Below are 20630 nucleotides of genomic sequence, written 5' to 3' on the forward strand. Positions count from 1 at the left end.
TTTAATACATGTTAATTATGATCAACATATCCAAACTTTACAATAAAACTGGAGCTGGAATATATATGCCAAAGGTGCTGAGTAAGCGAAAGGAGGAGGTCTCTCTTTAAAACAGTTTTTAAACTAAGTAAATACATATTAAATTAAGTATCAAGTACTAACTTTGATTATTTTACTTTTCATATCAAAAATAGTTGGTATTCAATTTAAATGGTTAAATTAATTTAGTACGTGCTTTGTGTTATCAACAATATTTTAGGGAATTTCTAAACCTTATTATACTATGACAATGAATTTCGAGTTTTTTTTTTAAACGATTTTGGTTAAAGAATTTTGATTAATGCCTTTTTGAAAAAGTAAACAAAATAGTTTTAAAGTTTTAACACAAAAATTCTTTGAGTCATTAACTAACCTTTAACTAAAATGGTGTACCTATAAATACCCGCTTGTTATAATACCTCAAACAGTTCAGTTTGAAAATTGTATTCCACAACATTAGCAAAAATGTTCAAATTCGTAAGTTAAAAATTATTTAATATTTCTATTTTATTTTTCACTAAAATTTCTATTTATTTAGGCCTTTGTTATCTTTGCCCTTATTGCTTGTGCCGCTGCTAAGCCTGGCTTTTTGGCTGCAGCTCCTTTGGCTTACACCGCTCCAGCTGCCGTTGTTGCTGCTCCCGCTCCAGTTGTCACCGCCACCAGCAGTCAATTCATTGCCCGTAACCACAATGGTATTGCCACTGCTCCCGTAGTTGCCCCAGTAGCTGCTCCCTTGACATACACTGCTCCTTTGGCTTACTCCGCTTCCTTGCCTTTGTCTTATGCTGCTGCTCCAGTTTTGTTTTAAAAACTGTAAAGATTTGATACATGATGCCGAAATAAATTGAATTCCTAAGAACAAAAATAATTTTAGAGTTTATAGTTTTTTTTTTTACCAAAGTTTTTCAACAAATTCATAAATAGTATCAAAAGAGAACATACACATGAACTTTTCTTTTTATCTTTATAGAATCCTGTTTAAGCTTTAATCGCAGTTCGTTATACAGTCCAGTTTAAGCTTCAATCTTAACCGTAGTTCTTTATATAGTCCAGTTTAATCTTCAATCATAGTTCTTTAAATAGTCCAGTTTAAGCTTCAATCTTAGTTCTTTGTACAGTCCAGTTTAAGCTCCAATCGTAGTTATTTATATAGTCCAGTTTAAGCTTCAATCGTAGTTATTTATATAGTCCAGTTTAAGCTTGAATCATAGTTCTTTATACAGTCCAGTTTAAGCTTCAATCTTAACCGTAGTTCTTTATATAGTCCAGTTTAGGCTTCAATGATAGTTCTTTATACAGTCCAGTTTAAGCTTCAATCGTAGTTCTTTAAATAGTCCAGTTTAGCTTCAATCGTAGTTCTTGATACAGCCCTGTTTAAGCTTTAATCTTAGTTCTGTATACAGTCCAGTTTAAGCTTCAATCATAGTTCTTTAAATAGTCCAGTTTATCTTCAATCGTAGTTCTTTATACAGCCCTGTTTAAGCTTCAATCTTAGTTCTGTATACGGTCCAGTTTAAGCTTCAATCGTAGTTCCTTAAACAGTCCAGTTTAAGCTTCAATCGTTGTTCTTTATACAGTCAAGTTGAAGCTTCAATTTTAGTTCTTTATAAAGTCCAGTTTAAGCTTCAATCTTAGTTCTGTATTCAGTCCAGTTTAAGCTTCAATTGTAGTTCTTTATAGAATCCACTTTAAACTTTAACCGTAGTTCTTTATATAGTCCAGTTTAGGCTTCAATCATAGTTCTTTATACAGTCCAGTTTAAGCTTCAATCGCAGTTATTTATATAGTCCAGTTTATGCTTCAATCATAGTTCTTTATACAGTCCAGTTTAAGCTTCAATCGTAGTTCTCTATACAGTCCAGTTTAAGCTTCAATCGTTGTTCTTTATATAGTCCAGTTTAGCTTCAATCTTAGTTCTCTATACAGTCCAGTTTAAGCTTCAATCGTTGTTCTTTATACAGTCCAGTTTAAGCTTCAATCGTAGTTCTCTATACAGTCCAGTTTAAGCTTCAATCGTTGTTCTTTAAACAGTCCAGTTTAGCTTCAATCGTAGTTCTTTATACAGCCCTGTTTAAGCTTCAATCTTAGTACTGTATACATTCCAGTTTAAGCTTCAATGTTAGTTCTTTATACAGTCCAGTTTAAGCTTCAATCTAAGTACTGTATACATTCCAGTTTAAGCTTCAATGTTAGTTCTTTATACAGTCCAGTTTAAGCTTAAATCGTATTTAATTATATAGTCCAGTTTAAGCTTCAATCGTAGTTCTTTATACAGTCAAGTTTAAGCATCAATGGTGGTTCTTAATGATTTTTATATCCAGTCCAGTTTGAGCTCTAATCATAGTTATTTATTTACATCCAGTCCTCTTTTAGCTTTCTTCGTATTTCTTTATATCCAGTCCTATTCCAGTTTCAAGTGCAGTTCTTTATATCCAGTCAAGTTGTAGTTTTCATCGAACTTCATTAAATTAAATTTAGTTTTATCTTTAATCTTAGTTTCATACATGATCCAACATATAAGACCGACTTCTGCTTATAATCTTTTTAACCAATCCTTGCATTCAGTTCAATGATTTAAGAAAACAAAATAATCCTTTTTACTTTCAATTAAAACTATTCATTTTATTTACAAAAACTCGAAAAGCAACACATTTACAAGAAAACGGGGCCAGCAGTGTATTTAAGAGGAGCTACGGCAGCAACTGGGGCTACGGGAGCAGCGAAGGGAGTAGCTACGGGTACAGCAGCGGCGGCAGCATAAGTGGCTGGAACTACGGCAGCATTGTAGTTTTGCTTGATGTCAACACGGCTGCTGGCATAAGCGGCATCCAAATGAGCGTTAGCATAAGCTACAGGAGCAGCAGCATAAGCCAAAGGAGCAGAGTAGGCAGCAACAGGGGCGGAGTAAGCGAATGGAGCAGCAGCGGCAAAGGGAGCGGTATAAGCCAAAGGAGCTACAACACCGGGTTTGGCGGCAGCACAGGCAATGAAAGCGCACAAGACAATGATCTAAAAAAAGAAGGAAATTCATTGTGTAAAAAGAATATTTAAAATTAAATATAATTTTATTTAAACTTACGAATTTGACCATTTTGATTTTTGGGTTGATTTTCTAGCTTCTGTTTGAATAAAACTGAATGTTGCTGCTGTGTTGTGCTACCGTTTTTATACTCTAGATGGTTAATTTAATTCACATTAAATAAAACGTGTTGAGTTTTCTTAACAAATTTTAAAATGAATATGACGTTTAATGCATAAGAAATAGTAGTTTTTTGCACAGCCTTGCTTTTTTGGTTTTTAGAGTTATAAAAGAATTTTTTTTTGAAATTCCTTTAATTTTTAGCATGAATGTAGGTAGGTGTGTGAGGTATGATTTTTGAATTTAAAATTGTTTTAAATATTTTAAAACAATTTACGTTTTATATTAGTGCGATGTTAAATGTGCAGCTTAAGGCATTTTTATTGCTTTAGATCGTTAGTAACGGTTTAAAGAAACTTTTTAAACCGTTACAAACGATCTTAAGACACTTGGCCTTTTAAATATATTATTACTAGCTTGGCCCGCTGCACTTCGCTACCCCTGTCGAAGTAAAATAAAAAAATGTGAAAAGATTTTACAAGCTAATAAATTAATATAATTAATACCGGAATTTCTTGATTGTGATTAATTGCATACTATGCCGTTGAAGGTATTAAAAATATCCTGTGATTTTAAAAAATCTTGAAGCTTTTTTTTAAGACATTCGCCTATTTTTAGTCAGACGCCTTATAATGATATGAAAGTTATTTATTATAATAGTTAAATTAATGCTTCAAATGAGTTATTTTGTTACCATTGTAGATAAAATATATAAATATTCGAATATCAAGTGAATCTAATTGTAAGAGTATTTAAACTTTGTGTAAATTACGTTGATGCCAGTGTCCTGTTATGCCAGAAATTAAGAAGGGGTACCACACCCCTTGTTCCCATCCGTCCCAATTTTGGATAAACTTCATGTACTGGTAAGAAATTGATTCGTATAAAGTTTGAAGGCTGTCGCAATAATAGTTCCTCAGATATTTGAAAATACTATATACTTTGCATGGGAAGTTACACGCCCACTTATCCACTCCAGCCCATTTTCAGCTATTCTATGTAAAATGATAAGAGAGCTATTCGGACAAAGTTGGAAGAATCTAGTAATTTTAGATCTCAAGATATTTAGAAATAACTAATTACTTTGTATGGGAGGTGCCACGCCCACTAATTTAATACCGCACATTTTCAGCCAAACCATGTAAAATGATAAGGGACTAAATTTCAAGACTTCTACAATTATAGTTCACCATATATTTGAAAATAACTATTTACTTTGTATGGGAGGTGTCACACTCCCTGTATAGTCTATTATTGCTTCCAAGTAATGGAATATCTATGTTCCAAATTTCAATCAAATCGGTGCATCCGTTTTCTCTTGATTGTTTAAGAACTAAAGGTACCAATTTTACCGGTTTTCCCCCTATTGACGCTTCCAAGTAAGGATCTATCTATGTTCCAAATTTAAATAAAATCGGTTCAGCCGTTTAGGCGTGATGCTCAAACAAACCAACAAACAAACTTACAAAGACATTTATATATTTATATAGATAGACATATTGTTCAATTATTTAAAATATCTAAATAATTTAGGTCAAAGTTAAATTTAAATGGTATTCATGTTAATTTCTTTATTTTCCTAGAAAATTATAAATAAATGGTGTCAAATAATCGTTAAAATAAAAGTGGTCCTCTAAAAAAAACGTAATAAATCATCAATTCTTTAAGGAAATATTGTATCATAAAGAGAGAAAGTTCCTTATCTATGATTCTAAAGTGATGTAGAGTATGACATCTTTAAATGTAGGGTATTTTAATAGTTTATAATGCCTATTATAACTAGTTGTTTTTATCATTAAAAAAATACAATTATTATTATTTTTTTGAAATAAATACACAATTTGCATACAAATAACATATTTTAAAGTTGTTCTTTGATACAACAAAAATAGGCTTTATAAAATAAATAACTTTATTATGAAATCAATCCAAAATAAACTTCCGCAGTCGATCTACCATTCAATAATGTAGAATGGGCTACATTTTATGAAATTCTGCGCCATTTATCAATTTTTGTTGCGTAGTATGTTTTTGAAACGAAAAGTTCGGAAAGATTCATTTAAATATTGGGTGTATGACTTAAAAATGCGGAATTTACAATAGATGGGGGGTATCTTTTGAACGCGATTTTTGTTTTTAATAACTTGTAAGTAATTTTAAAGGTCAGATATCTGTAATTTATTCTCACTTAGTTATTGAACATTATAGTGTAAACTACAAAGTTTTTTTTTCTACGAAAATGTCAAATATTGTGTCAAAAAAAACAAGTAAGAACATATGGCCGTTCAAGCCCGACCATATAATACCCTACACTAAGTAAAAGAGCAAAAACATTTTTCTTTAAAAATTTCAATAATATATATTTTTGAGTGATTTTCGAAAGTGGGCCTTATATGGGAGCTATGACCAATTATGGACCGATCACCATGAAATAAGTACGTGTGATTTATGTCTATATGAAAGTTAAATATGTTGAATTTTCTGAGTATACCAACATTTTTAAGCGATTTATGCACGTTAAAGTGATTTTCGGAAGCGAGTCTATATGGGAGCTATGACTAATTATGGACCGATCGTAACAAAATTTGGTGACATGAATTTTGTATATATAAAACTTATTTGGAGAGCAATTTGTGGAGATACATTTATAAATTAAACATTTATGACCGATAAAGTCCAATTTCGGAAGGACATTTGTATGGGGGCTAGGTGAAATAATGGACCGATTTCAGCCAGTTTCAATAGGCTTGGTCCTTGGGCCGAAAAATTGCGACCTGTACTCTGCGCACAAGGTTTACATGGACAGCCAGCCAGCCAACATCGTTTAATCGACTCAGAAAGTGATTCTATGTCGATCGGTATACTTTAAGGTGGGTGTTAGACTAATATTTTTGGGCGTTACAAACATCTGTACAAACGATTAATACCCTCCCCACTATGGTGGTGTAGGGTATAAAAATTGCAGCTGAAGCACACCGCTTGCTCACCAAAGCTTATGGTGAGTGGTTCCATCGGTTTCAACGTGCTAGAGATGGTTTGTGCTGTTCAGATTTTGACACGGAATACAAATATCGCCCAGGCCAGCCAAAAAAGTTTGAAGAATAAGAAATGTAGGCATTACTCCATGAAGATTTTTGTCAAACTCAACAAGAGCTGGCCAAGCTACACAATCAGCAATTTCAAAACGTATCACGTTGGGTTCAAATGGTATAAAAGTGGCGATTAATTGAAAATTAGAAATAAAGTTTTTATAATAAATTTTGGTATATGGTAAAAGTAGATAAAATTCTACATCACTAGCTTTAAAAATAAATCAACTAAGGGGCATTATTACAACTTGCCGTTATAGTTAAAGGTAACTTTAAGCAATAGAAAAAGGTACCTTAAAGGTAACTTTAACTATAACGGCAAGTTGTAATAATGGCCTTAAGTTGTTTACTTTCTTTTCAGTGAGCGGTCAAAGTTAGCAAATTATTGCTGTTTTTGAAAAAAGTGAAAAAATTGGAAATTTTTACAATTTAAGCGATTATTGTTAGTGTTAAATCTATTAAACGTAAATATTTTATAATGGAACCTTCAACATCAGGTATTTAAGTATAGAGTAATTTTTTTTTTTTTTATAAAAATTATGTGTATACATTTTTAATAATTTTTTTAAAAAAGGTCCAAAATTGGGATAATTTCCGAATTTAATGGGCCACAAGTATTAAGTTAGTAATAGTTGAAATTAGTTTTATAGATTTTAGAATAGTATAGGAGATCAGCTTATATTTAAGAAAAAAAAAGTAATTTTTTTTATTTTCATTTTTGTGTAAAAACTCTGGTTGTCATTTATTTAACAAGACCAGTAAATGATAACAACGATGAAGATAGTAATGATGATAATGATGAAGATAATGATTATAATGAAACTTATGATAATTGAGATATTTGTGGTGAATTTGAGAAGGTAAAACGAAACCAAAGATTCCCCCAAAACTTTTGAATTTTTTTATTTTTTCAGATTAAATTTTACATTTACTGAATTTAGTGAAAGAAAAACTGGATACAAATTTATACTAATAGAAATACATATTACATATTAACTTATTCTTTAAATTTACTTTGTTTTCAAAGTTACAACGAAAATTATATTTTTCCGAAAAACAAAAACGCCTAACAGTTTAAATTTTTTTTTTTACATTTTTTTTCATTTCATTCATTACAAAAATTTATAATATTCTCTTGTGTGACTTTTTTGAACAAAATTTACATTTATAAAATTTTGTGAAAAACAAAAATTAAAATTTAAATTAAATTGATGCTACTATAAATACATAAAATAAATTTATTATTTAATATTTTTAATAGCACATTAAGAATGCTTTAATTTCCAAATTTATTCATTAATTTATCGCTTTCCATTCCAAAGTTATAGCATAAATTATGAGCTAAGGACTTTTTTTCCTAAAAACAATAATGCGCTTAAAGGGTTAAAATTTTTTTTAAAATTGTTTTTAACCTTTTTTTTCTAAAATGTTGTGTTTTTATGTGCTTATAATAACTCATCAATAAAAAAATATTATATTTTAAAACTACGGCTTCTATGAATTAATCTCCACTTTGGGTACCATCGAACCCACTGTGCGTATGCTATAAATGCTGCTTGCACGCTATAAAAGAAAACCATTTTTGCACCGAATCATTACTTGCGATGAGAAATGAATTCATTACGATAACCCGAAGCATAAGATATAAACCCCGTCAAACAGCTGAATCGACACCAAAAACAAATATCCATGGCGCTAAGGTAATGCTCTGTATTTGGTGGGACCAAAAGTGTTCTATCTACTATAAACTGCCGAAATCTGGCCAGACTATCACAGGGAACCTGTATCGAAAGCACCTGATTCATTTGAAGCATGAATTTTCCGTGACAACTGCCACATGTTGTCCGCTTTTTGAAAAAATAAAATTGGCGACCCTACTATAAGTCAGTAAATAGTAGGGTATTCAATTAATCGGGTTTCTGGTATAATCGGTTAATCGAGCAAATAATTAATCGGGGTTTAGATTTAATCGGTTAATAATCGGTTAATTTTAAATTATTCGATTAACCGAATAATTTCTATTTAAATGTTAAACTGAAACTAAATCACGAATTTTGTGAACTTATTGAAGTATTTTATTAATAAAAAGAACAAAAACATAAAAAATAAATAAAACATAACAATTCAACCAAAAAGTAAATAATTTTCTATGAATTAAAATGGAAAATTAAAAACAAAAAAAATATGTTAAAGTGCAAAAATAAGAAATTTCGGTTAATCGGTTAACTGACACAAATTAATCGGTTTATTCGTTATTTGAAAATCGACAATTTTGAATTATTCGTAAATAGTGGTTCAAATAGAAAAAGGAACAAAAATCTGTGATCACTGAGATTTCAACCAAAAATCGATTTTTCATATGAAAATTAACTAAAAAATTAACATGGCCAGCAGTCGGTAAATAGTGGAATTCTGATCACTTACATTTGCAAACAAAACTAGATTTAACACATAAAAAGGAAATGAAACATAAATGTGGATAAGAGTCCGTAAATAGTGGTGCAAATGGAAAAAGGAGGAAAATCTTCGATCATTTATGTTTTTAACCAAAAATTTACTTTTCATATTAAAATATTTAGCGGCTTGTAAAAAATTATTCATTCAAAGGTTGAATGAATTCTATTATGAATTAATTCCACTATGAATTAGTTCAAAGATTAATGTATTCTGTTTAAATAATAGTCTTTGAATGAAGTTTTAAAATTAGATTTTAGGAATGCAACATTTTTTAATTCCGAATTCCCTTCCAAAACAAAGATTTGTCGAGGTCATCAAAATATGTAGGTATTTGATTCAGCCTGTTGCTAAACAAACAAAATGACGCAGCTTGTTCTAATTTTAACAGGAGTCAACGGACAGATGACTTTTGACTGGAGCAGTGTTGCCCTTTCAGTTAAGAGGAGGGAAATTCAGAAAGTCACGGACTTATTAAAACCAAAAGATTAGGAATTTTAAATTATTTATTTATTTGTTAGCACTAATCAAATCAAATCAAATCACAGTAATCACAGTTTTTAAAACAAAACTGGAGCTGGGGCAGCAGCATAAGTCAAAGGTGAAGAGTAGGCCAAAGGATGAGAGTAAGCAGCAGCATATTTGGCAACAACAGGGGTTGAGTAAGCCAAGGGAGAAGAATAAGCCAAAGGTGTAGAGTAAGCAGCAGCATATTTGGCTACAACGGGAGCGGTATAAGCAGCAGCAACTGGGGCGGTATAGGCGGCAACAGGGGCAGCTACTGGAGCTACAATAGGGGTGGTGGCAATACCATTGTGGTTGCGGGCAACAAATTGGCTACTGGTGGCAGTAACAACTCCGGCGGGAGCAGTATAAGCCAAAGGAGCACCAATCAAACCGGGTTTGGCAGCAGCACAGGCAATGAGGGCAAAGATTACGACGGCCTAAAAACACAGGATAAATTAAAGTCAGATCATTTTTAAATTTTCTATCAATAAAACTTACGAATTTGAACATGTTGTTATATTTTAGGTTGAAGCTACTAGCAGAATTGGTATCAAATATTTTCAGACAACCAATATTTATACCAGAACTTTAATAAAATTGGCAAATACAAAGTACAAATGTAAATGAAATAATTATTTAAACATTTAAGTTTAATAAAAGTCCTTCAGATTTACATTTTATACAAGAAGTTTTTTTATATTTAATTTAAATAATAGCTTTTATTTGTACAAATCTGATTTAAGAAAATCAAAACAAAAAGCGAGTAAAATTCAGTGTTAAATCAAACATAAAAATTCCAAGAGTTTAAATAAAAATCAAAACAATATTTTAAAATTCATAAAGCATACAAAAACAAACTAAATTGCCAGTTGTATAACGAAATTAAACTCTTGTTTTTAAAGTTTCAATTAAATGTACGCTGATACACATAATAATAGCAGGCGATTTAACAATTTCTGACGTGCCTTTTATTTACGCCTCTTAATTCGTTAATGTTTTTATAGATTTATTACTATAAATAGTTTAACCAATTCTCAGTTGATTATCAATTACCATTTAACTGTTTTAACCAACAAGTCTAAATCACAATCATCTAAACAAAATGTTCAAATTTGTAAGTTTGATTTTTGAAAGAAAATTTTAAGAAAAACTTGAATATTAATTAGAATTTTTATTTATTTTGAATAGGCCGTTGTTATCTTCGCTGTCATTGCCTGTGCTGCTGCCAAACCCGGTTTCATTGCTGCTCCTTTGGCTTACACTGCTCCCGCTGGAGTTGTTACTGCTACCAGCAGCCAAGTTATTGAACGCAACTACAATGGTATCGCCACTGCCCCTGTTGTAGCTCACGTAGCTGCCCCCGTTGTTGCCAAATACGCTACTGCCTACACTGCTCCAGTTGCCGCTGCTTATACTTCGCCTATTGCTGCTTACTCCAGCCCCTTGGCCTACTCAGCTCCTTTGTCCTACTCTGCTCCTGTTGTAGCCAAATACGCTGCCGCTTACTCTCATCCTTTGGCCTACTCAGCACCTTTGACTTATGCTGCCGCCCCAGCTCCAGTTTTGTTCTAAAAACTGTTTAGTCTGGCTGCGAAAATGTTATTAATTAACTAATTGTGATTTAAAGAAAATATTAATAAATATTTTATGTAATTTAGGTATACAAATTTTAAGTTTTTTTTTTATTTTTTAACAAATGATGAAATCATCTTCGAAATTTACCAGAAGCATTACTTTTTATACCAGTAACGGCCAAAATATTAGTCTAACATCCATCTTAAAGTATACCGATCGACACGATCGAATGATTTTCTAAGTCGATTAAACGCTGACTGGATGGAGATTTTGAAGATATTTATATCAACTTTGGCACATACAGTGGGGAGCTCAAATGAGTACATGTTTCTATTTTGTGCACTTCTTATGGAATAAAAATAAAACTAATAAACCAAATTCAAAAATTTTGTCTATCATTTATTTTATGTTTAATATGTAACAAAATGAATTACAATTCAAAACAAAAAACATCCAGTTCTAAATAAAAAAACAGACAAAACTAAAATAACTCGCATGTACTCAATTTTGCACCCCACAATAACTTTAGGGAAGAATTGCATTTTTTACAAAAAAATTTCAAAATCCTTTATTACGTAAATACAATTTTACAAGCATTGGCATATTTTCTATAAATTTTTCATTAACTTTTTTTGAAATACTCTCTCTCTCGTGCTCAATCCGCTGTTAAAGCTCTTACAAATTGGTAGGAGTTAATCGTTATTGTTTCAACCGCCAATTCACGATTCACTAAAAATTCTCAATAGGATTGAACTCAAGACATTGAGCTGATAACTGCATTAATAAGAATTTTTTCTAGGAACACCATTCTTTACGATTTTTGACGTGTGCATTGGGTCATTATCCTATTGAAAAATTACTTCTTCTGCAGGATTTCCTCTTTTATATACAAAAACGTGATGATGAGACTACAAAATCGGTATGGTGAGTCTGCAAAATACGCAGATGGTTTTCTTTTCCCATTATTTCATTGATTCTTTGCATTAGTCCAAGGTGACACCATATAAAGCAAACCCATATCATTACCGTGTTTTACTGTTTCCTTACTGTGTCACCAATTTTGAAAAAATAGGCGAAATAATGAGTTAAGAAGACTATCTGCGTATATTGAAGACTAATCATACCGAATTTATAGACTTGCCATTCCGATTTTGTAGATAAGAGCGCCAATCATGTCGAAGAAGTTATTTTACAGCAGGACGGCGAATTAAAGCACTCATCAAAAACTTGGTTTAGTGAGCAAAATTTCTACCGAAATAGTGTCCAGTTCGATATACCGACCTCAATACGCAATCATCTTTGTATTTTTCACATTCATCTTTTGACTTTGTACATTATAACGCTTATCCTGCAGAAGAAGTAATTTTTCAATAGGATGGTGACCCAATACACACGTCAAAAATCGTAAAGAATGGTGTTCCTAGAAAAAATTCTTATTAATGCAGTTATCAGCTCAATGTCCTGAGTTCAATCCTATTGAGAATTTTTAGTGAATCGTGAATTGGCGGTTGAAACAATACCGATTAACTCCTACCAATTTGTACGAGCTTTAACAGCGGATTGAGCACGAGAGAGAGAGTATTCCAAAAAAAGTTAATGAAAAATTTATAGAAAATATGCCAATGCGTGTAAAATTTTATTTTCGTAATAAAGGATTTTGAAAATTTTTTAAAAAAATGCAATTCTTCCCTAAAGTTATTGTGGTGTGCAAAATTGAGTACATGCTAGTTATTTTAGTTTTGTCTGTTTTTTTATTTAGAACTGGATGTTTATTGTTTTGAATTGTAATTCATTTTGTTACATATTAAACATAAAATAAATGACAGAAAACATTTTTGGATTTGCTTTATTAGTTTTATTTGTATTCCATAAGATGTGCACAAAATAGAAACATGTACTCATTTGAGCTCCCCACTGTACATTTGCTTAGGCGCTAGGACGAAGCCTATTGAACTTAGCTGAAATCGGTCCATTATTTCAACTAGCCCCCCATACAAATGTCCTCCCGAAATTTTATAGCTATCTGCACAAATTTCGCTCCAAATAAGTTTAAAATATACGAAATTCATGTCATCCAATTTTTTTGACGATCGGTCCTTAAAAATATTGGTTTCCACATAAAATTCAAAAGAAATAAATTTCAAGTACTAATTTCATAGCTAGCGGTCCATAATTGCTCGTAGCTCCCATATAATTAATTACGACCTCCTTAAACCGAATCTTCTTAACGACTACTACTTCACTACATCGATGTGCGGTGGTTGTTCAGCAATCAGTATTAATCAATAATCATAATCTTCAATAATTCTGTCAGACATGCTTTCGAGAAGTTTGCTATTTAAAATCAGCAAATTCGGTCCATAAATAACGGAGAAATGAGCAAAAAATTTAAAAACTAAAAAAAAAATTTAAAAAAGGGTATATAAGATTCGGCACAGCCGAATATAGCTCTCTTACTTGTTTTTATTCATATGGGCTGGGGGCGAAAATACTAAAAAAGGTGTTAATGAAAAGTTGAATAACTTTTACAATTTTCATCCGATTTGAATTATTAAAACGATGGTTTGTTAAGAACTAAATTTCCTTAATACGTTGGTATAAATTTGTAAAATGCACGTCATTTTAAAGCGTAATCAGTTTTCTTTTTAACCCCGTTAAAAAATTTAAAGTCGGACAGAGACTGACTGAGTTACAGATCGATAAGTTCACGGACATAACTGAAAACGGTTTTTTCAGAATAACTTCTTCCTCAGTTTTCCAAAACACCCTCAGTTTTGGAAATTTTTTAACACAATTTTTAATGTACTCAGCAAGCTATAACCTACGCTAGGTCGTTTTCCAAGTTTTTTCCATCGTAGCACCGTGTTATAAACGGGTTTTGCAACTAATCAGGTGATCGTTTTATTTTTTTCCCTTTTGTGTTCACATACTGTGGTTGTCAAAATTTTTGCTTAAGTTGGCTGGAACTGTCAAAGTCTGCCTTTTGTTTTTCTTGCTTTTACGTTTGTTGTGGTATTCGCAACAACAAACACTAGTGAATTTGACAGCTTGAGCATCTATGAAGGAAAAAGTAATCAGCTGTGCTATCGATACCACCTTATGCTGAATTCGCCTTGATAAGTAGGTTTGACTTGGTATTGATGTCAGCTGTTTGTTAACAAAGCTCAGTATAGTCCAATCGCAAAGTAAGTCTGGTTTGTTTAACAACTAGCGCGTCATTGTGATTATATTTTAAGTGAATTCAATCCCGTTTTAATTTTTTTTTGCATTTTCTCTGGCGTGTCTTTTAATTTGGACAAACCCTGGTGGAGACCATTAAAATTCTTCGATACTACTACTACTAATGTGGAGTACCATTTAAATTTCATATCGTGAATTGTTTTAAGCATTCCAGCTTCCTATATGCAGGTATAGATCGACTAGGGACTTACTTAACCCTCTAACACGCAAGAGTGCCTCAAGGCATGCATTACAAAACACCAATTATCTCAAAAAGTAATTAAAATTTTTTTTTTAAATTTATTTGTGACATTAGTTACAGATTTGTTAATATTTCCCTCGAAGATCGAAATGCATTCTGACTTTTAGTTTTTGTTCTGTCAGCTGTTTGGTGAGTGATGTCATAATTTTAGCACGTAAAATTTTGTGAGTAATTTTTTTTTTAAATCAAAGTTTTACTAACTTTTAGTTGCCTGATCTATTCGAAATATTTGTTATTAGTTCTTTTTCATTAGTTTTTCAATAAAATCGTATCATAATTATTATTTTTTTACACCTAAACTGGCAACAATGCCCTGAGGCACTCTTCACCATTTTGCACCAGGTTCCTAAGCTTAATTTGCAAATTAGTTTCTGGCTGTTTTGAGTTTACTGGGTCATAATTACCCTAAAAAATTTTATTCGACAACTTTTTTTTATCTTTTTAAAGTTTGCGGGTTAGAGGGGTTAACTCTTTCAGCCACGATTTTAGGTGTTACAATTTTAAATCAAAACAATTGCATTTGTACTTTAACTAAGATTAGTTATTTATTATGAAAAAATAAATAAAAACAAGTAAGAAAGTATGGTCGGTCAATCCCGATCATATAATACCCTACACTAAGTAAAAGAGCAAAAACATGTTTCTTTTAAAATTTCAATAATTTATATTTTTGAGTGATTTTCTGAAGTGGGCCTATGACCAATTGTTGACCCATTACCATGAAATTAGGTCGTGTGATTTATGTCTATATGAAAGTTTACTATGTTGAATTTTGTGAGCATACCAAAATTTTTAAGAGATTTATGCACGTTAAAGTGATTTTCGAAAGCGGGTCTATATGGGAGCTATGACTAATTATGGACCGATCGTAACAAAATTTGGTGACATGAATTTCGTAAATATAAAACTTATTTGGAGCAAAATTTGTTTAGATACCTATATAAATTAAATATTTATGACCGATCAAGTCCAATTTCGGGAGGACATTTGTATGGGGGCTACATGAAATAATGGACCGATTTCTGACAGTTTTAATAGGCTCCGTCCTTAGGCCGAAAAAATTATATCTACTAAATTTTATCGAGATATCTTTAAAATTGCGACCTGTACTCTACGCACAAGGTTTTTATGGACAGCCAGCCAGCCAGCCAGACGGACGGACATCGTTTAATCGACTCAGAAAGTGATTTTAATTTGATCGGTATATTTTAAGGTGGGTGTTAGACTAATATTTTTGGGGCGCTACAAACATCTGCACAAACGCATTGTGCAAACTACACCACTATCGTGGTGTAGGGTATAAAAAGCCACCCCATTCCAAGGTTTTTGTGGAATGGGGTGGTTAGTTTATTAACCACCATGGCTGTCGGATTTTTTCTAAGTGTTTTTCTTTTTTGTATTGTTGTAGAGTTGCACAGACCTTAGTAATTGACCTTGGAACAAACAGCGTATTTTGATTTATTCTTACATTTTGTATTCTAATCCAAATTTTAAAAAAAAGCGGACTTGACATGTTTAATCAAGTCCACTTAGCTAATTCTAGTGATAGACACTTAAAATGAAAACTCTTAAAGTTGTATGTTTAACAATAATATAAAATATTCGAATTTATTAACATTTTCTCTAAATCACAGTTCTTTGGTTGTTGTAATATGTAAGTCCAGCCTGTCTGTTAACAGTTTTTAAAAGAAAACTGGAGCTGGGGCAGCAGCATAAGTCAAGGGAGCTGAGTAAGCCAAAGGATGAGAGTAAGCGGTGGCATATTTGGCTACAACTGGAGCAGAGTAAGCCAAGGGAGAAGAATAAGACAAGGGTGTAGAGTAAGCAGCAGCGTATTTGGCAACAACGGGAGCGGTATAAGCGGCAGCAATTGGAGCAGTGTAGGCAGCAGCGTATTTGGCAACAACAGGGGTGGCTACTGGAGCTACAACAGGGGCAGTGGCGATACCATTGTAGTTGCGTTCAATAACTTGGCTGCTGGTAGCAGTAACAACTCCAGCGGGAGCAGTGTAAGCCAAAGGAGCAGCAATCAAACCAGGTTGGGCGGCAGCACAGGCAATGACAGCGAAGATAACAACGGCCTATTCAAAATAAATAAAAATTTATAATTAATATTCCAGTTTTTATTAAAATTTTCTTTCAAAAATCAAACTTACAAATTTTAACATTTTGTTTAGATGATTGTGATTTAGACTTGTTGGTTAAAACAGTTAAATTGTAATTGATAATCAACTGAGAATCCGTTAAACTATTTATAGTAATAGATCTATAAAATGAACTAATTAAGAGGCGTAAAATTAAGGCACGTCTTGATATTTTAAATCACTAAATAATACGTGGATATCAGGGTCTTAAAAATAAATGTAACATTAAACACAAGTGTTAAACTTCATTATTTATAACGATCATTTAGTTTGTGTTCACATGCATTATGAATTTTAAACAATTTTTGGTATTTTAACTTTTGGAATTTTTATCTATAATTTAACGCTGAATTTTACCAACATTTTGTGATGATTTACATATTAAATTTTAGATTTCTTGTGATTGTTAAATTTTGTAAAGCAACAAATAAAAATTATTATTTAAAAATCAAAACTTCTTTCATAAAATGTTCAAGAAGTGTAAATTTATGTAAATCCGAAGGACTTTTTTTAACACAAATGTTAAAATAACTGTTCCAAGTTTGTTAAAATTCTGGTATAAATATTAGCTGCTTGAGAGCTTTTGGCATCACTTACTCGTTTCCACTTCTTCAAGTAGAATAAACTCAAAACTAACAAAATGTTCAAAATCGTAAGTTTTATTGTCAGCAAAATGTTTAAATTATAAAAATTAAACTTATCCTGTATTTTTAGGCTGTTGTTATCTTCGCTGTCATTGCCTGTGCTGCTGCCAAGCCCGGTTTAATTGGTGCTCCTTTGGCTTATGCTGCTCCTGCAGCTGTAGTTGCTGCCCCCGCTGGAGTTGTTACTGCCACCAGTAGCCAATATATTGCCCGCAACCACAATGGTATCGCTACTTCTCCCATTGTAGCTCCTGTAGCTGCCCCTGTTGCCGCCTATACCGCTCCCGTTGTAGCCAAATATGCTACTGCTTACTCCACCCCCTTGGCTTACTCCTCTCCTCTGGCTTACTCCGCCCCTGTTGTTGCCAAATACGCTGCTGCCTACTCTCATCCTTTGGCTTATTCTTCACCTTTGACTTATGCTGCTGCCCCAGCTCCAGTTTTCTTTTAAAAACTGTATCGGCTGTGATTTAGATTAGTTTAGTGCGAAATAAAAAAATTACCTATTTAAAACTTGAATTTTTTGGTTTTTTATTTACTCCTAACATTAGCAGTTACTGATATTGTAAATCATTGCGTAATTGGTTACAGTTTCTATAAAACTATGAATGTTCAGGGACTTTGTAACCTTCTAAGAAGTTCTGAAATCATGTACCGATTTTAACTAATTTGGAAACTATTCGCAAATAATATCAATTTCTTCCGCAATCTTTAAAATTGCCTTGTGTACTTTGACCACAAAGTTGGACATTAAATCGTCTCTAAAAGGAATTGCCATTTGGCTATACTAACCCAAACTAAACAGAATTAGTGTGTCATAAACTTTATTTATTGAATTGATATTTTTTAATTTAAATGTTATCGGGATTCATTTTGTTCTACTTTTTTTTGGTTGGACCAATTTTGTCCATGTTTAACACTATGTTTAAATCGATCAAAATAAAATAATTGTTTTGGGAAAATTTCATCCCCCTAAATCCGTCCCTTTAGGTCTTAATCAGACAAACATACATAGCTATATCGTCTTATAATTTTATAAATACCTTTGGGTCTACAACCAATAATTCCATGTGTTACGAAGACGAGTCAATAAGTCCGTGACTTTTTGAATTTCCCGCCTCTTAACTGCTCCTATCAACTTGAATCTGTCATTTTAATCCTGTCAAATTTTGAACAAGCTGCGTCATTTAGTTTGAGTTTGAGTCCATTGATATCAGACTACCACGTGACTTGAGGATAAAATGGATAAAAGTTAATTTTGTGTGCTCATTAAACATTATTTTTTGCGGAAAAAAACCATTTACTGAATTTCGTTGTGGTCGTACAAGCACGGAAAATGCCGAATGTTCTGGATGTCCAGTTGAGGTCGGAGATTAAAAGTGGGAGAGAGAAGCTATAGGCATCTCACATGGATCTGTGTTTGCAATAATAAATTATCACTTGGGTATGCGAAAGCTTTTCACAAGATGGCTGCCACGTTTTCATACTCGGGTACACAAAAGAGTTTCCATGTCAAAAAAACATAAATTAGGCTACGAATTGCTTCCTTACCGTCCTATACTCCTATACTCTCGGCGGAAGGAGATTTGACCCCAACTATGTAATCATCTCACAAAAAATACCTATTTTGATGACCTCGACAAATCTTATTTTTTGGAAGGAATAAAATAATTGGAGAAACGTTGGACAAAGTGTATAGAGCTCAAAGGAAACTATGTTGAAAAATAAAATGATTTTTTATCCAAAACCATGTGTTTCATTCAAAAAGTCACGGACTTTTTGTACTTGAATTCAAATATAACGATTTTAAGGGCTGATTTAAAAGTAGCATAATGCTTTCAAATAACAGTGCTGTAATGGCAGACTGTAACATATCTGTGGGCATTGTTAAATAAAAGCTTTCAGTTGATTTGATCGTAAGTTGGCAACGCTGTATTCAAATATTCAGTTAAAGAACATTGTAGAAAGTACACCACAGATGGCGTATGATCTAGAATATTCGAACTTTGAGCTTTCTAGATGGTAATGCAGTGTTATAAATAGTGGCAGAGGTTGCAGTCGTGAGTGAGTTGATCAGAGACGCTTTTCTAAGAAACATCATCTAAGTGCCTTAAAGTGTGTTGTGTTTTTTTTCAAGTAAATTCGTGTACATTATAAATAGTGTCTGTAATTCTGAGAATTTATAAACGTGTATAAAAAAACATTGAGTGGCTATTTAATTCTGTTGTTGTTGTACACTTTAAAGAAATAAATAGTTGTTACAATTTTCAAACTACTAAACGGCTTTTATTTGCAATCAAAAGTATCCGGTTTATTTAAAGGAAATAAACCAGCGTTTTGAAAAGGTTAAAACGTAGCAATATCAATATACCCCCATTTTTTTGGTGTAGGGTAATGAATTTTCCGGACGTGGACTGTATAATTATGAATTGTTGGTCACAAAATCCTGAAGTATCCCTAGGGGAAAAGGAACTAACACCAAACTTATCACGTGACAGTTCCAAAGTGGTAGGGACCGGTTCTAGTTCTAACACTTTATATGAAGGGGAACTGTCACTTTAACATGGGAATGTCCTAGGAAGGGATTAATTGACACCTTTATGACACTTTGTGACAGGTCTCTGAACTTACCTAAATGGACGTATTCAATTTCGGTTAATACAAGACCTGTCTCATATATTGTCCCAAGTGAACAAGTCGCAGAACTAACCTAAGCGCACTTATTCAATGCCGGTTCAACGTATTTCAATAATATTTGGTAAAAAACGAACATACCAGAGCTTTGCGTTGAATATATAAGAGCAGATATTCGTCTATATATTTCAGTTGAGAACAAATCTAACAACTCTTGCAATATATATTGTAAATGTTTACGATCCAGTGTGGTTTTCTATAAAAACTCTTCCCAGTTGTAAAGAAGGACCTCGACACCTTTTTGAACTAATCAAACTTAGCAGATATGTATTAACAACAACTTTGAAGGTTTCTCGGCCCAGTGATTCAAAGAAACAGCACATCCTGAAAACTTATTAATTGTAATGTTAACAGATGCCCAACAACATATTCGTGAATTAGCTGTCCATCGAATTTTGAAAAATAGATCCACAACATCAAATAAATTACGGCTGTTTCGTCAGACTTGACCTTTTGAAATGGGATGCAAATATTACTGAATCACCTATATTAAAATCTGTAGATGAAAAAAATCTTCTTCTGTTTATTGAAGAAGAAAACAACGGAGGAATTGAGCCATTTTAACCCTCATGCCATACTCAAGTGGTAAAGAGGGCAACAAAACAAGAAGAGCTTTCTCTTCTTCGTCAAAGCTCAGATAGAATCGAGAAAATCAATACCAAAATTTGATAGCAATAAGAATTTTGTCGCTAAATGAACACTTTATTATTATTTTGATTATCCTTTCTTTCGCTTCTGTAAACATTTTTGTAATACTTTTTCTCTCTAAATATTTAATATGTTAAGGTATTTATAGACGGCAATACTGAATATTAATATTTGTCAAAAACTCAAGTTTCATAATACAATGTCATCGTCTAA

The 20630-nt window shown here is 32.3% G+C and overlaps 4 protein-coding genes across 4 annotated transcripts; 2 read left to right on the forward strand and 2 right to left on the reverse strand.

The window, feature by feature from the left end:
- The first annotated feature begins 468 nt into the window (after positions 1 to 468).
- LOC135955124 (uncharacterized) lies at positions 469 to 910 on the forward strand. Its single transcript, XM_065505430.1, has 2 exons — positions 469 to 516; positions 578 to 910. Exons 1-2 carry the CDS (start codon positions 505 to 507, stop codon positions 848 to 850), a joined length of 285 nt encoding a protein of 94 aa, XP_065361502.1. The 5' UTR covers positions 469 to 504; the 3' UTR covers positions 851 to 910.
- Positions 911 to 2636: 1726 nt separating this feature from the next.
- Positions 2637 to 3233, reverse strand: LOC135955122 (pupal cuticle protein C1B-like). The gene is made up of 2 exons (XM_065505428.1): positions 3122 to 3233; positions 2637 to 3051 (listed from the first exon to the last, which is right to left on the reverse strand). Exons 1-2 carry the CDS (start codon positions 3131 to 3133, stop codon positions 2695 to 2697), a joined length of 369 nt encoding a protein of 122 aa, XP_065361500.1. The 5' UTR covers positions 3134 to 3233; the 3' UTR covers positions 2637 to 2694.
- A 6027-nt stretch (positions 3234 to 9260) lies between these two features.
- Positions 9261 to 9741, reverse strand: LOC135955120 (cuticle protein 12.5-like). The gene is made up of 2 exons (XM_065505427.1): positions 9730 to 9741; positions 9261 to 9668 (listed from the first exon to the last, which is right to left on the reverse strand). The coding sequence occupies exons 1-2, from the start codon at positions 9739 to 9741 to the stop codon at positions 9285 to 9287; spliced, it is 396 nt and encodes a 131-aa protein (XP_065361499.1). The 3' UTR covers positions 9261 to 9284.
- A 592-nt stretch (positions 9742 to 10333) lies between these two features.
- On the forward strand, positions 10334 to 17594 carry LOC135955344 (cuticle protein 38-like). The gene is made up of 4 exons (XM_065505699.1): positions 10334 to 10345; positions 10420 to 10800; positions 17051 to 17083; positions 17146 to 17594. The coding sequence occupies exons 1-4, from the start codon at positions 10334 to 10336 to the stop codon at positions 17524 to 17526; spliced, it is 807 nt and encodes a 268-aa protein (XP_065361771.1). The 3' UTR covers positions 17527 to 17594.
- The last annotated feature ends 3036 nt before the right edge of the window (positions 17595 to 20630 follow it).

This window comes from Calliphora vicina, chromosome 3 (genome assembly GCF_958450345.1).
Source record: "Calliphora vicina chromosome 3, idCalVici1.1, whole genome shotgun sequence".
Lineage (NCBI taxonomy): Eukaryota > Metazoa > Arthropoda > Insecta > Diptera > Calliphoridae > Calliphora > Calliphora vicina.